Source organism: Scyliorhinus torazame, chromosome 19 (assembly GCF_047496885.1).
Source record: "Scyliorhinus torazame isolate Kashiwa2021f chromosome 19, sScyTor2.1, whole genome shotgun sequence".
Classification (NCBI taxonomy): domain Eukaryota; kingdom Metazoa; phylum Chordata; class Chondrichthyes; order Carcharhiniformes; family Scyliorhinidae; genus Scyliorhinus; species Scyliorhinus torazame.
In genome coordinates this window covers 43,966,599-43,981,961 of record NC_092725.1, presented here as the reverse complement: position 1 = coordinate 43,981,961, position 15,363 = coordinate 43,966,599, and the positions used below count along the sequence as shown (strand labels likewise).

At 46.2% G+C, this 15,363-nt stretch overlaps 1 protein-coding gene across 3 annotated transcripts in view; it reads left to right on the top strand.

Annotated features, from left to right (window-relative positions):
* The window catches only part of LOC140396102 (aldo-keto reductase family 1 member D1-like), a 155,061-nt gene that overhangs the window by 63,853 nt on the left and 75,845 nt on the right, over window positions 1–15,363 (top strand). For 2 of the 3 annotated variants that reach the window (XM_072484212.1, XM_072484215.1), the window contains 2 exons: window positions 6,709–6,786; window positions 11,513–11,635. In XM_072484212.1, coding sequence (XP_072340313.1) covers window positions 6,709–6,786; window positions 11,513–11,635 — 201 coding nt within the window. The remainder of the gene's footprint in view (window positions 1–6,708; window positions 6,787–11,512; window positions 11,636–15,363) is intronic. The other variant, XM_072484214.1, reaches the window with a different exon arrangement.

Below are 15,363 nucleotides of genomic sequence, written 5' to 3'. Positions count from 1 at the left end.
AACCTGCAACATCCATTCCTGTCCCTGCTCTATCCATGTCTCCGAAATGGCCACAACATCGAAGTCCCAGGTACCAACCCATGCTGCCAGTTCCCCTACCTTATTTCGTATACTCCTGGCATTGAAGTAGACACACTTCAAACCACCTACCTGCACACTGGCCCCCTCCTGCGACGTCAAATCTGTGCTCCTGACCTCTATACTCTCATTCTCCCATACCCTAAAACTACAATCCAGGTGCCCATGCCCCTGCTGCATTAGTTTAAACCTAAACAGTGACCACAATTCAGTAAGTTTTAAAGTGCTGGTGGACAAGGATAAGAGTGGTCCTAGGATGAATGTGCTGAATTGGGGGAAGGCTAATTATAACAATATTAGGCGGGAACTGAAGAACATAGATTGGGGGCGGATGTTTGAGAGCAAATCAACATCTGACATGTGGGAGGCTTTCAAGTGTCAGTTGAAAGGAATTCAGGACCGGCATGTTCCTGTGAGGAAGAAGGATAAATACGGCAATTTTCGGGAACCTTGGATAACGAGAGCTATTGTAGGCCTCGTCAAAAAGAAAAAGGAGGCATTTGTCAGGGCTAAAAGGCTGGGAACAGACAAAGCCTGTGTGGAATATAAGGAACTTAAACAAGGAGTCAGGAGGGCTAGAAGGGGTCATGAAAAGTCATTGGCAAATAGGGTTAAGGAAAATACGCTTTTTACACGTACATAAAAAGCAAGAGGAAAGGGTTGGCCCACTGAAGGATAGGCAAGGGAATCTATGTGTGGAGCCAGAGGAAATGGGCGAGGTACTAAATGAATGCTTTGCATCAGTATTCACCAAAGAGAAGAAATTGGTAGATGTTGAGTCTGGAGAAGGGTGTAGATAGCCTGGGACACATTGAGATCCAAAAAGACGAGGTGTTGGGTGTCATAAAAAATATTAAGGTAGATAAGTCCCCAGGGCCTGATGGGATCTACCCCAGAATACTGAAGGAGGCTGGAGAGGAAATTGCTGAGGCCTTGACAGAAATCTTTGGATCCTCACTGTCTTCAGGTGATGTCCCGGAGGACTGGAGAATAGCCAATGTTGTTCCTCTGTTTAAGAAGGGTAGCAAGGATAATCCAGGGAACTACAGGCCAGTGAGCCTTACTTCAGTGGTAGGGAAATTACTGGAGAGAATTCTTCGAGTCAGGATCTACTCCCATTTGGAAGCAAATGGACGTATTAGTGAGAGGCAGCATGGTTTTGTGAAGGGGAGGTCGTGTCTCACTAACTTGATAGAGTTTTTCGAGGAGGTCACTAAGATGATTGATGCAGGTAGGGCAGTGGATGTTGTCTATATGGACTTCAGCAAGGCCTTTGACAAGGTCCCTCATGGTAGACTAGTACAAAAGGTGAAGTCACACGGGATCAGGGGTGAGCTGGCAAGGTGTATACAGAACTGGCTAGGTCATAGAAGGCAGAGAGTAGCAATGGAAGGATGCTTTTCTAATTGGAGGGCTGTGACCAGTGGTGTTCCACAGGGATCAGTGCTGGGACCTTTGCTGTTTGTAGTTTATATAAATGATTTGGAGGAAAATGTAACTGGTCTGATTAGTAAGTTTGCAGACGACACAAAGGTTGGTGGAATTGCAGATAGCGATGAGGACTGTCAGAGGATACAGCATGATTTAGATTGTTTGGAGACTTGGGCAGAGAGATGGCAGATGGAGTTTAATCCGGACAAATGTGAGGTAATGCATTTTGGTAGGTCTAATGCAGGTAGGGAATATACAGTGAATGGTAGAACCCTCAAGAGTATTGAAAATCAAAGAGATCTAGGAGTACAGGTCCACAGGTCACTGAAAGGGGCAACACAGGTGGAGAAGGTAGTCAAGAAGGCATATGGCATGCTTGCCTTCATTGGCCGGGGCATTGAGTATTAGAATTGGCAAGTCATGTTGCAGCTGTATAGAACGTTAGTTAGGCCACACTTGGAGTATAGTGTTTAATTCTGGTCGCCACACTACCAGAAGGATGTGGAGGCTTTCGAGAGGGTGCAGAAGAGATTTACCAGAATGTTGCCTGGTATGGAGGGCATTAGCTATGAAGAGCGGTTGAATGAACTCGGTTTGTTATCACTGGAACGCAGGAGGTTGAGGGGCGACCTGATAGAGGTCTACAAAATTTTGAGGGGCATAGACAGAGTGGATATTCAGAGACTTTTCCCCGGGGTAGAGGGGTCAATTTCTAGGGGGCATAGGCTTAAGGTGAGAGGGGCAAGGTTTAGAGTAGATGTACGAGGCAAGTTTTTTACGCAGAGGGTGGTGGGTGCCTGGAACTCGCTACCGGAGGAGGTGGTGGAAGCAGGGACGATAGTGACATTTAAGGGGCATCTTGACAAATACATGAATAGGATGGGAATAGAGGGATACGGACCCAGGAAGTGTAGAAGATTGTAGTTTAGTCGGGCAGCATGGGCTTGGAGGGCCGAAGGGCCTGTTCCTGTGCTGTACATTTCTTTGTTCTTGTTCTTTGTAACATGACCTGCCAACTCTTGTACTCAATACCCCTTCCGATGAAGGAAAGCATGCCTTATGCCTTCTTGACCACTCTATCGACCTGCACAGCCACCTTCAGGGTACAATGGACCTGAACACCCAGATCTCTCTGTACATCAATTTTCCCCAGGGCTTTTTCACTTACCGTATAGTTCGCTCTTGAATTGGATCTTCCAAAATGCATCACCTCACATTTGCCCAGATTGAACTCCATCTGCCATTTCTCCGCCCAACTCTCCAATCTATCTATATTCTGCTGTATTCTCTGACCGTCCCCTTCACTATCTGCTACTCCACCAATCTTATGATTTTACGATTCTTTGGTTAATGTCTTTAAGATCGTAGTACATACAGTGCAGAAGAAGGCCAAAAGGCCCACCGAGTCTACACCGATCAAGCAGCTTTAACTTTCATCTAAAAACAGTAACCTCCAGCAGGATGTGCTGTTTGGTCTGACATTGGCTGGTGGCCAATGAGATATTTCCAAGAGCTTGGTTCTTCTCGAGGACGAGACAGTGATCGATTCTGCTGTCTCTGGAATGTTCCTTAGGGACACCAGGTTTTACTTGCATTTTGGTCAGAAGGTGGAAGGGCCACAGCCTGGTCTCTCTCTCATCTGATGGGTTCTTTCTGAAGATCCAAAGTTAAGACCTTTCTCCACATCCAGATTGAACTGCGGGGAGATTCAGCCCAGCTATTAGCTGCAGACAGGTTCAGTTATTTACAAACCCTTTTTAAAGCATCACGTGGGGAACTCTGTTCTTATCTCAGCAAGGCTGTTAGTCATTCTGATTGAATTGGAGAATTGAACAGGCCTAAGGTGCATACTCTCAATGAAAGCCCAGGTTAATAAAAATTACCCAGAGAGAATCCTACAGCCTGGGAGTTCTGACAGAATATTCCTCCCAGAAGATCCTTGTTAGCAATCCAACCAGTTTTTCCAATCCCTAAGCATCCTGGGAGGACAGCTTGCTGCAAAGACATCAACATTGGAAGCAATGAAATGAAATGAAATGAAAATCGCTTGTTGTCACGAGTAGGCTTCTATGAAGTTACTGTGAAAAGCCCCGAGTCGCCACTTTCCGGCGCCTGTTCAGGGAGGCTGGTACGGGAACTCATCTTTCATTTCATATTGATCCCCTTATTATTTTCATCATTTTCTGCTCCTTTGTTGTGTGTCTGTCTTGTGTGTGTTTGGGTAGAGAGTGGGATGATAAATGGGGGAAGTATAGAGTAGCTGGCCATCATTCTGATATAATTATTGCATATTTCAACTTTGTTCCAGTTATAAATAAACAGTTATTGTGTTTAATCTACAAACCTGGTGGTTATAACTTATTGAGCAGTCAAGGGTCAAATAGGTTTAAAGTGTGTGGAGAAAAGTTGAGAACAGATGTATGAGGCACACAGAGGGTGGTAAATATTTTGAACGCACTGCCTGGGTGGTGGTGGGAGCAGGTTCAATAGCGGCATTTGATGGGCACCTGGACAATAGGGTGGGAATAGAAGGACACAGATCCGTAAGTGTTTTAGTTTAGGCAGGTACTATGGTCGCCGCAGGCTTGGAGGGCCTAAGGGCCTGTTCCTGTGCTGTATTGTTCTTTGTTCTTATATGAATTATTGGTTAATTCATTTGTGCTGGTGCTCCAGGGTCTGTGAGTCTGGAATCGACCATGCAGTCGCCCAGTCCTGAGGGATTGCTCCAGTGCTGGAGCTAATTGCTGCCATTCAGAAAAAGTATGAAGCTAAAGATACTGTTTAATTTCCCTCTCTAGAAAGATCCCATGGCAAACTTTGAAGATAGACAATATACCTTACTGAACCACGTTAATAAACGACAGGGTGCTGTTGTAAGAGTTTACGGCATGTAACCTTTAATACTGTGTTTCTTCTATTACAATAATGATTGTACCTCATTGGCCATAACTTTGGGACATCCTAAGGTCATGAAAGGTGCTAGATAAATGTAAGCCTTTCTTTGAGAGACCGTGGTGTAGCGGCATTGTCACTGGACTGGTAATCCAGGTTAATGTTCTGGGACAATGGGTTCAAATCCCACTCTTGCTGATGTTGGAGTTTGAATTCAATTTATTAAATTTGGAATTGCAAGCTGTCTCAGTAACAGTGATTAAGACAAAAATCATTTATTGTTGTAAAAACCCATCTGGTTCACTAATCCCCTTTAAGGCAGGAAAACTGTCATCCTTACCTGGTCTGGACTACAAGGGACTCCAGACCTACAACAATGTGGTTGACTCTTAACTTCCCTCTGGAATGGCCGAGCGAGACACTCAGTTCAAGGGCAATTTTATTTTTATAAGTTTAGAGCACCAATTATTTTTTTTCCAATTAAGCGGCAATTTAGCATGACCAATTCACCAGCCTGCACATCTTTGGGTTGTGGGGTTGAGACCCATGCAAACACGGGAAGAATGTGCAAACTCCTCATGGACATTAGCCTGGGGCCAGGATCGAACCAGAGTTCACAGCACTGTGAGGCAGCAGTGCTAACCCCTGCCACCGTGCATCCCTAGTTCAAGGCAATTAAAGATGGTCAATAAATGCTGACCCAGTCAGTGAAGCCCACATCCTATGAAAGGAAAAAGTAAAGTGCGGATTGTCTGTCCCGCCAGATTTGTTTTCTGGTGCAGCACACCCCTGCCAGCAGTGGATCCTCTGTCCCAGCAATGGGGTTTCCCATTGTGGCCACCGGCAAAGCGGAGGATCCCACCGTCGAAGAATCCCGCCCAAAGTCTTTCTATCGTCCTTTTATGACACTCCTTTAAACAGTGTTTTTCAACGTGCGGGTCACGATCCTTGGATGGGTTGCGGGCAGGTGCCGAGAGGGTCGCGGAGCGATCTGTCAGGTCGTTCCAGTGGTGGTCCCGATTGTGGGAGAAAAGCCCAATGGCCACTACCAGCATTTCTTTTGAGAAAAGCAGCAACCACCACCTTTTAAATAAGAAAGAAATGAGGCTGTGTGCAGCTTTCTGGCATGAAGCGGCAGCAGCGAGCAGGTCACGTTCCCTGCACGTATTCTTGGCGACAAGTGCCTGTAAGTACTTGTTTTTGGCTCCGAATCACGGAGGAGAGTTTCTTCTATTTTCTAGTTGCTGGCAAGCAAGGCAAGAGGATTGTGAGGGTGCAAAAGTGGGTCCTGGGACAAAAGTTTGAAAAGCGCTGCCATAAAGCATCTCTCTTTCACCAAGCTTTTAATAATCTGTCCGAATGCTCTCTGCAATTCTGGTCGCCACGTTTCAAGACAGATGTTATTGCTCTGGAGAGAGTGGAGAGAAGGTTTACAAGAATGTTGCCAGGGCTCGAAAAGTGTAGCTAAGAGGAGAGATTGGATAGGCTGGGGTTATTTTCCTTGGAACAAAGAAGGCTGAGGGTCTTAATTGAGGTGTACTTTTGTGAGGACCACAAAGAATCCAGCACATGTTTGTAGAGTCAAACAGAAAGTAACTTTATTTACAACAATATGTACACAGGTCCAGTCGTTCACTCCTGATTCCTGTCTAACCAGTACCACACTGGCCAGCTCTATTTACATTGCTGCATTGCTATTGATTGCCCCCCTCCCTCATTGGGAGAGCTCAGATTCCTCAAGGTACATGGGGTAACCAATTGTCCCCTCCAATAGGATCTGGGCAGGTTATAACATGTACAAAGTTATGAGATAGGGTGGACAGGATAAAATTGTTCCTCTTGGTAGAACCAGGGGACATAGATTCAAGAAGACATAAAGGGGACATGAGGAGAACCTTTTTACGCAGATGACAGTGGGTGTCTGGAATTCGCTGCTTGAGTTGATGGTGGAGGCAGAGACCCTAAACTCTTTTAAAAATTACCTGGACCTGCACCTTAAGTACTGTAAGCTACAGGGCTATAGACCGAGTGCAGGGAGGTGGGATTAGAAAGAGCACCTGGATGTCCTCGGGCTGGCAAGGCCAAGATGGGTCGAATGGCCTCCTTCTGTGCTGTAACCTTTTGTATGATTGTACAATTCTATCTCCTCTACTCGGTGTGATATTTTGTTTTATTATTTATTTTTATTTATTTTTTGTTTCGCCCCCATAAAGAGATGAAGCAAATGTGGAACATTTTTATTGTATCAGAGGTGTTATATTAATGTAAGTTGTTCCGGTTGTAATTCCTTGTATTTATCCACTGCAGCCAGGAGATGTGATTTACCCACGAGATGAAAATGGGAAGTATTTGTACCATCTAACTGACCTGTGTGCCACTTGGGAGGTAAGGTGGACCAGTTCTTTATTTTCCCCTCTCCATGTTGCGCAAGTTGCTTCTTTTTGTTGATTTAGAACTGGTCAACAGCAAAACGCCAACAGCAAACAGGGAAGTCCGAGCCCAGTTTATGCGACATGAATTTTAGATCAACATTTACACTTGCTTATAAGTTGAGTGCAATAAATGGTAGCTTGTTGTACACATGTCCGGTATTATTTATGTTAAAACATTCAGCTTGTTACACAACATGATGCTATCATAAGCCTTTCATTATTCCACTTTTAATCATACTTTCTCCTACTAATTCATTCCATTTCTCAATAATTTGTGTGCTGTAATTTTCAACATTTCTGTCCATCCTCAGCTCTGGCAGTTTTAAAAAAAATATTTGATTCCGACCTTTGGACTCTATGTGGAGTTTGCACTTTTTCCCCGTGTCTGCGTGGGTTTCCTCCGGGTGCTACGGTTTCCTCCAACAGTCCAAAGATGTGCAGGTTAGGTGGATTTGTCATGATAAATTGCCCTTGATGTCCAAAGGTTGGGTGGGTTTGTGGGGATGGGGTTGGGGTTGGGGGCTGGACCAAGGTGGGGTACTCTTCAGTACAGCCTTGATGGGCTGAATGACCTCCTTCTGCACTGTAGAGATTCTATGGATGGTTAAAATGCCATAAGAACATAAGAACTAGGAGCAGGAGTAGGCCATCTGGCCCTTCAAGCCTGCTCCGCCATTCAATGAGATCATGGCTGATCTTTTGTGGACTCAGCTCCACTTTCATGCCCAAACACCATAACCCTTTGTTGTTCAAAAAACTATCTATCTTTATCTTGAAAACATTTAATGAAGGAGCCTCAACTGCTTTACTGGGCAGGGAATTCCATAGATTCACAACCCTTTGGGTGAAGAAGTTCCTCCTAAGCTCAGTTCTAAGTCTATTTCCCTTTATTTTGAGGCTATGCCCCCTAGTTCTGCTTTCACCCGCCAGTGGAAACAACCTCTCCACGTCTAACCTATCTAGTCTCTTCATAATATTATATGTTTCTATAAGATCCTTCCCACATCCTTCTAAATTCCAACGGGTACAGTCCCAGTCTACTCAACCTCTCCTTGTAATCAGGGACATGTTGAGAAAATATCAAAAGGTTTAAAGAGTGCTGGTTTTTATTTTATATAGTACACATGGAGGTAGAAGTCAGCTACAAAGCCTGGTTTGAACGACACCTGGAATACGTGACCAATTCTGGACATCGGCCTTAGGAAGGATATTTGTCCTTGGAAGGAGTGCAATGTAGATGGATCAGAATTATACCTGGATTCCAAGGATTATGCTATGAGGAGAGATTACACAAGCTAAGGTGGAATTGTCTGGGATTTAGAATGTTAACTGAAGTTTTCAAGATATGAAGGAGAGCAGGTTTTCTTCTGGCTGGGGAGTCTTGGTCTAGGGAAGCATAGCTGCAGTTAGAGCCAGATCTATAAGAATATGGCAATTAATGTCAGATCTCATGTTAATTTTAGACCAGAGTTTGATAGTTTTTGTGAGCCAAAGTTATTGAGGCTACGGGGCGATGGCCGATATATAGAATTAGGTCACAGATCAACCATAATATAAACAAATGGTGGACTGGGCTGGAGGGACCTTCTGCTATTCCTATGTTCCTTTGTCTATTCTTGCGGTTGAATAAACCCGGTTTGTTCTCACTGGAACGAAAGAGGTTGAGGGGAGACCTGATAGAGGTCTACAAAATTATGAGGGGCATAGACAGAGTGGATAGTCAGAGGCTTTTCCCCAGGGTAGAGGGGTCAATTACTAGGGGGCATAGGTTTAAGGTGAGAGGGGCAAGGTTTAGAGTAGATGTACGAGGCAAGTTTTTTTACACAGAGGGTAGTGGGTGCCTGGAACTCGCTACCGGAGGAGGTGGTGGGAGCAAGGACGATAGTGACATTTAAGGGGCATCTTGACAAATACATGAATAGGATGGGAATAGAGGGATACGGACCCAGGAAGTGTAGAAGATTGTAGGTTAGTCGGGCAGCATGGTCGGCACGGGCTTGGAGGGCCGAAGGGCCTGTTCCTGTGCTGTACATTTCTTTGTTCTTTGTTCTTTGTTGTTCTTCACTCTGCGTGAAAAAGTTCAATCAGATCAGTCCATTCCTCACTTTGTGTATTAATTGTGTTTAATTGTTTGACTGTTGCTCCTGGAACAGACTAAAAACTTTGCTGGTTTAGGCCATTGGTTGGCAACCTGCGGTACATCTGGCATTGGCATGCGGCCCACAATGCATCGAGGTTGCACCGACCCTCTGAAAGAGCACCCTACCTAGACCCACTCCCTTACCCTAACCTCGCAACCCCATAACCCCAACTAACTTTTTTGGACATTAATGGATAATTTAGCATGGTCAATCCACCTCAACTGCGGATCATTGACTGTGGGAGGAAACCGGAGCACCCGGAGGAAACCCATGCAGACACGAGATAGTGCAAAATCCACACAGACAGTCACCTGGGACCGGAATTGAACCCGGGTCCCTGGTGCTGTGAGACAGCAGTGCTAACCACTATGCCATCCCTTAAGCTTCTGCAGATCCTCAGTTGGACCATTTGCAGAACTGAACAATTCTAATCTCCTCATAGCAAAAAGGATTCAAAGGGATTGAGCTGGGGAAATGGCAGATGGTGAAATTTGAATTCAATAAAACTGGAATTAAAAGTCTGATGACATCCATGAAACCATTGATGATTGTCCTAAAAACCCAGCTGACTCACTAATGCCCTTTAGGGAAGGAATTCTGCCATCCTTACCTGGTCCAGTCCTACATATGACTCCAGACCCACATAATTCTTAAATGCCCTTTGAAATGATTGAACAAGCCACTCAGTTCAAGGGCAATTAGGGATAGCCAACAAATGCTGGCCTTGTCAGAAATGTCCACAACTCACGAATGAAATAAAAAAGCAAAAAATATTTACGAGACTGAAATGTGAACATGTGTTACACCTAACAGGAAGGATTGAACAGGCTGGGGCTCATTATTCAAGAGACTGAGGGTTTGTTTGATTGAGGCGTTATGATTATGATTATAATATTATGAATGGTTTGATCTGGTAAAAGCAGAGGTGTTTCCCTTTACACAAAAGTGAATACATGACAGTGGAAATGCAATGACATAGTGGTATGTGCAGAGTCTGCACGTCCTCCCCGTGTCTGCGTGGGTTTCCTCAGGGTGCTCCGGTTTCCTCCCACAGTCCAAAGATGTGCAGGTTAGGTGAATTGGCCAATGATAAATTGCCCTTAATGTCCAAAATTGCCCTTGGTGTTGGGTGGAGGTGTTGAGTTTGGGTAGGGTGCTCTTTCCAGGAGCCGGTGCAGACTCAAAGGGCCGAATGGCCTCCTTCTGCACTGTAAATTCAATGATAATCTATGATTAATCTAGGACAAAGGTTCGGCACAACATCGTGGGCCGAAGGGCCTGTTCTGTGCTGTATTTTCTATGTTCTATGTTCTATGTATTGTCTCTGTACTAAAAATCCAGAGACCCAGGGTAATGCTCAAATGAAAAAAGAAATCTGGAATTAAAAGCCTAATTAATGATGACCATGAAACCATTGTTTATTGTTGTAAAAATCCATCTGGTTCACTAATGGTAAAATGAAAATCAAAGCAATTTTTATTTAATATAAAAACATAAAATGCTTGAATTGCTCAGCAGGTCAGTCAGCACCAGTAGAGTAAAAATTCGAGCTAGTGAACATTCAAGCCGGCGGGATGTCACAGTCCTGCCAACAGTGCAACTGGGATTTGTGGTAGTAAGGGTGTGTTGACAGTGGCAGGACCAGAAGACCCTGCCACCGGCGACTGGCAAGCCAATATCCATCACTGCAGAAGACGCTGTGGAGTGGGAGGAAAATCCCACCCAGTGTTTCAGGTCTGGGGCGTCATTCTCCGACCCCCCGCCGGGTTGGAGAATGGCCGTTGGCCGCCGTGAATCCCGCCCCCGCCCCCGCCAAAGTCTCCGCTCCCGGAGATTGGGCGGGGGCGGGAATCCAGCCGCGCCGGTTGGCGGGACCCCCCGCTGGATTCTCCGGCCCGGATGGGCCGAAGTCCCGCCCAGGAATTGCCTGTCCCGCCGGCGTAAATCAAACCTGGTATTTATCGGCGGGACCAGGCGGCGTGGGCGGGCTCCGGGGTCCTGGGGGGGGGCGCGGGGCGATCTGACCCCGGGGGGTGCCCCCACGGTGGCCTGGCCTGCGATCGGGGCCCACCGATCCGCGGGCGGGCCTGTGCCGTGGGGGCACTCTTTCCCTTCCGCCTCCGCCACGGTCTCCACCATGGCGGAGGCGGAAGTGACTCTCCCCACTGCGCATGCGCGGGAAACTGACAGCGGCCGCTGACGCTCCCGCGCATGCGCTGGGAAACTGACAGCGGCCGCTGACGTTCCCGCGCATGCGCCGCATTTCCGCGCCAGCTGGCGGGGTAACAAACGCCATTTCCGCCAGCTGGCGGGGCGGAAATCCCTCCGGCGTCGGCCTAGCCCCTCAATGTTGGGGCTAGGCCGCCAAAGATGCGGACACTTCCGCACCTTTTTGCCGGTGCGATGCCCGTCTGATTTGCGCCGGCTTTGGCGCCAGTCGGCGGGCATCCCGCCGTTGGGGGAGAATTTCGCCCCTGATTTCAGATTTCCAACATTCACAGTAATTTGTTATTGTTTGCGGATTTTTACTTGCTCTAGGCCTTGGAAGAGTTGAAAGATTCTGGTTTGGTCAAGTCGATTGGTGTATCAAATTTCAATCGTAGACAGTTGGAGCTGATCCTGAACAAACCAGGTCTGAAGTATAAACCGGCAGTAAACCAGGTACTGTCCACTTGCTGTATGGAGCACGAAGGTGTTGTGTTCCCACTGAATCCAGCTGAAATCTTCAGCCTAAAGGGAGCCTTTCTGCCTGACCCTATCTTCTAGCACTTAGCTCAGCCAGATTGTTGTGGTGACAGTGTCATAGAATCATACAATCTACAGCACGGAGACTGGCCTTTCGGCCCAAACTGGTCCATGCCAACTTAAAAGCCCATCTAAGATAACCCCATTTGTCTGAATTTAGCCCATATCCCTTTAAACCTTCCCTATCCCTGTATCTGTCCAAATGCCTTGTAAATGTTGTCAATGTTCCTGCCTCAACCACTTCCTCTGGTTGCTCATCCACATACGTACCACCCTCAGGGTAAAAACGTTGCTCCTCAGATTCCCATTAATTCTTTCTCCTCTGAACTTAAATCTATGCCCTCCAGTTATCGATTCCACAACCCTGGGAAAAGGCTGAGTGTACCCTTTGGTACCCTGCGTTCCATACGATCTACGATCTTATTGCAAAATCACACCTTGGTCTGTACCTCCACCCCACAATACTTTCTCCTCCTTTGAGTGACTCCTCTTTGTTCTAATCTTTTAATGTTTCAATTAACATCCTCATTCTCTATTATCCTCCTCTGCTCCCAGCCTCTGAACTGACTGACTTCTCATCCTTGGTGATTTCAACCTCCACCTTGACTCATTGTGCTCCTTCTCCTCTGAATTTGCTTCACTCATTCCCTCCCTGAATCTCACCCTCCAAATTGACCAATATTAATGGCCATCCCATGGCCTTGCGATTTCATGTGACCTTGCCACTTCGAATAGAACCATAGAATCCCTACAGTGCAGAAGGAGGCCATTCAACCTATTGAGTCTGCACCGACCCTCTGAAAGAGCACCGTACCTAAGCCCACTCCACCGCCCTTTCTCCGTAACCACAACTTAGGACAATAAGGGACAATTGATCATGGTCAATCTACCTAATCTGCACATCTTGGGACTGTAGGGGGAAACCGGAGCACCCGGAGGAAACCCACGCAGACACAGGGAGAACGTACAAACTCCACACAGACAGTCGCCCAAGGCCAGAATTCAACCCATGTCCTGGCTCTGTGAGGCAACAATGCTAAGAACTGTGCCACTGTGCCGCCCTTTGCACTGTATCAATCACAGAAAAGGCTGTCTTTGATCAAGAGCAGGTGTCGGCCATGCTGCCCCTCAAACCCGCTCTGCCATTTAATAAGGATATATACTGTATATAGAACATAGAACAATATAGGCCAGTACAGGCCCTTCGGCCCACGATGTTGCACCGAAACAAAAGCCATCTAACCTACACTATACCATTATCATCCATATGTTTATCCAATAAACTTTTGAATGCCCTCAATGTTGGTGAGTTCACTACTGTTGCAGGTAGGGTATTCCACGGCCTCACCACTCTTTGCGTAAAGAACCTACCTCTGACCTCTGTCCTATATCTATTACCCCTCAGTTTAAGACTATGTCCCCTCGTGCTAGCCATTTCCATCTGCGGGAGAAGGCTCTCACTGTCCACCCTATCTAACCCCCTGATCATTTTGTATGCCTCTATTAAGTCTCCTCTTAACCTTCTTCTCTCTAACGAAAACAACCTCAAGTCCATCAGCCTTTCCTCATAAGATTTTCCCTCCAACATCCTGGTAAATCTCCTCTGCACCCGCTCCAAAGCTTCCACGTCCTTCCTATAATGCGGTGATCAGAACTGTACGCAATACTCCAAATGCGGCCGTACCAGAGTTTTGTACAGCTGCAACATGACCTCATGACTCCGGAACTCAATCCCTCTACCAATAAAGGCCAACACTCCATAGGCCTTCTTCACAACCCTATCAACCTGGGTGGCAACTTTCAGGGATCTATGTACATGGACACCTAGATCCCTCTGCTCATCCACACTTCCAAGAACTTTACCATCAGCCAAATATTCCGCATTCCCGTTATTCCTTCCAAAGTTAATCACCTCACACTTCTCTACATTAAACTCCATTTGCCGCCTCTCAGCCCAGCTCTGCAGCTTATCTATGTCCCTCTGTAACCTGCTACATCCTTCCGCACTGTCGACAACACCACCGACTTTAGTGTCGTCTGCAAATTTACTCACCCACCCTTCTGCGCCCTCCTCTAGGTCATTGATAAAAATGACAAACGGCCCCAGAACAGATCCTTGTGGTATGCCACTTGTAACTGAACTCCATTCTGAACATTTCCCATCAACAACCACCCTCTGTCTTTTAGCTAGCCAATTTCTGATCCACATCTCTAAATTACCCTCAATCCCCAGCCTCCGTATTTTCTGCAATAGTCTACCGTGGGGAACCTTATCAAACGCTTTACTGAAATCCATATACACCACATCAACTGCTCTACCCTCGTCTACCTGTTCAGTCACCTTCTCAAAGAACTCGATAAGGTTTGTGAGGCATGACCTACCCTTCACTAAGCCATGCTGACTATCCCTGATCATATTATTCTTATCCAGATGATTATAAATCTTGTCTCTTATAATCCCCTCCAAGACTTTACCCACAACAGACGTGAGACTCACCGGTCTATAGTAGCCAGGGTTGTCTCTACTCCCCTTCTTGAACAAAGAGACCACATTTGCTAACCTCCAGTCCTCTGGCACTATTCCTGTAGCCAATGATGACATAAAAATCAAAGCCAAAGGCCCAGCAATCTCTTCCCTGGCTTCCCAGAGAATCCTAGGATAAATCCCATCAGGCCCCGGGGACTTATCTATTTTCAGCCTGTCCAGAATTGCCAACACCTCTTCCCTACGTACCTCAATGCCATCTATTCTAATAGCCTGGGTCTCAGCATTCTCCTCCACAACATTATCTTTTTCCTGAGTGAATACTGACGAAAAATATTCATTTAGTATCTCGCCTATCTCTTCAGACTCCACACACAACTTCCCATCCCTGTCCTTGACTGGCCCTACTCTTACCCTAGTCATTCTTTTATTCCTGACATACCTATAGAAAGCTTTTGGGTTTTCCTTGATCCTACCTGCCAAATATTTCTCATGTCCCCTCCTAGCTCATCTTAGCTCTCTCTTTAGATCCTTCCTCGCTACCTTGTAACTATCAAGCGCCCCAACTGAAACTTCACACCTCATCTTCACATAGGCCTCCTTCTTCCTCTTAACAAGAGATTCCACTTCTTTGTAAACCACGGTTCCCTCGCTCAACGCCTTCCTCCCTGCCTGACCGGTACGTACTTATCAAGAACACGCTGTTCCTTGAACAAGATTCACTTATCCAGATTGCCCAATACTTGCAGCCTACTTCTCCAAGCATCATAATTGCCCTTCCCCCAGGCAATTCCCCTTGCCCTGCGGGGTATACTTATCCCTTTCCATCACTAACGTAAACGTCACCGAATTGTGGTCACTGTCCCCAAAGTGCTCACCTACCTCCAAATCTAACACCTGGCCTGGTTCATTATCCAAAACCAAATCCAAAGTGGCCTCGCCTCTTGTTGGCCTGTCAACATATTGTGTCAGGAAACCCTCCTGCACACATTGTACAAAAAATACAGTATATACTGTACTGTATATAAGGATATATACTGGATATATATTGTCATGTGAGAGTACCTTTAAGAAATGGATGTTTATAAATGAGTGTGTACAAAATATCTGCAGTGATAGTACCTTTAAAAAATGGGTGTTTACTACTGCAGTGATGTCA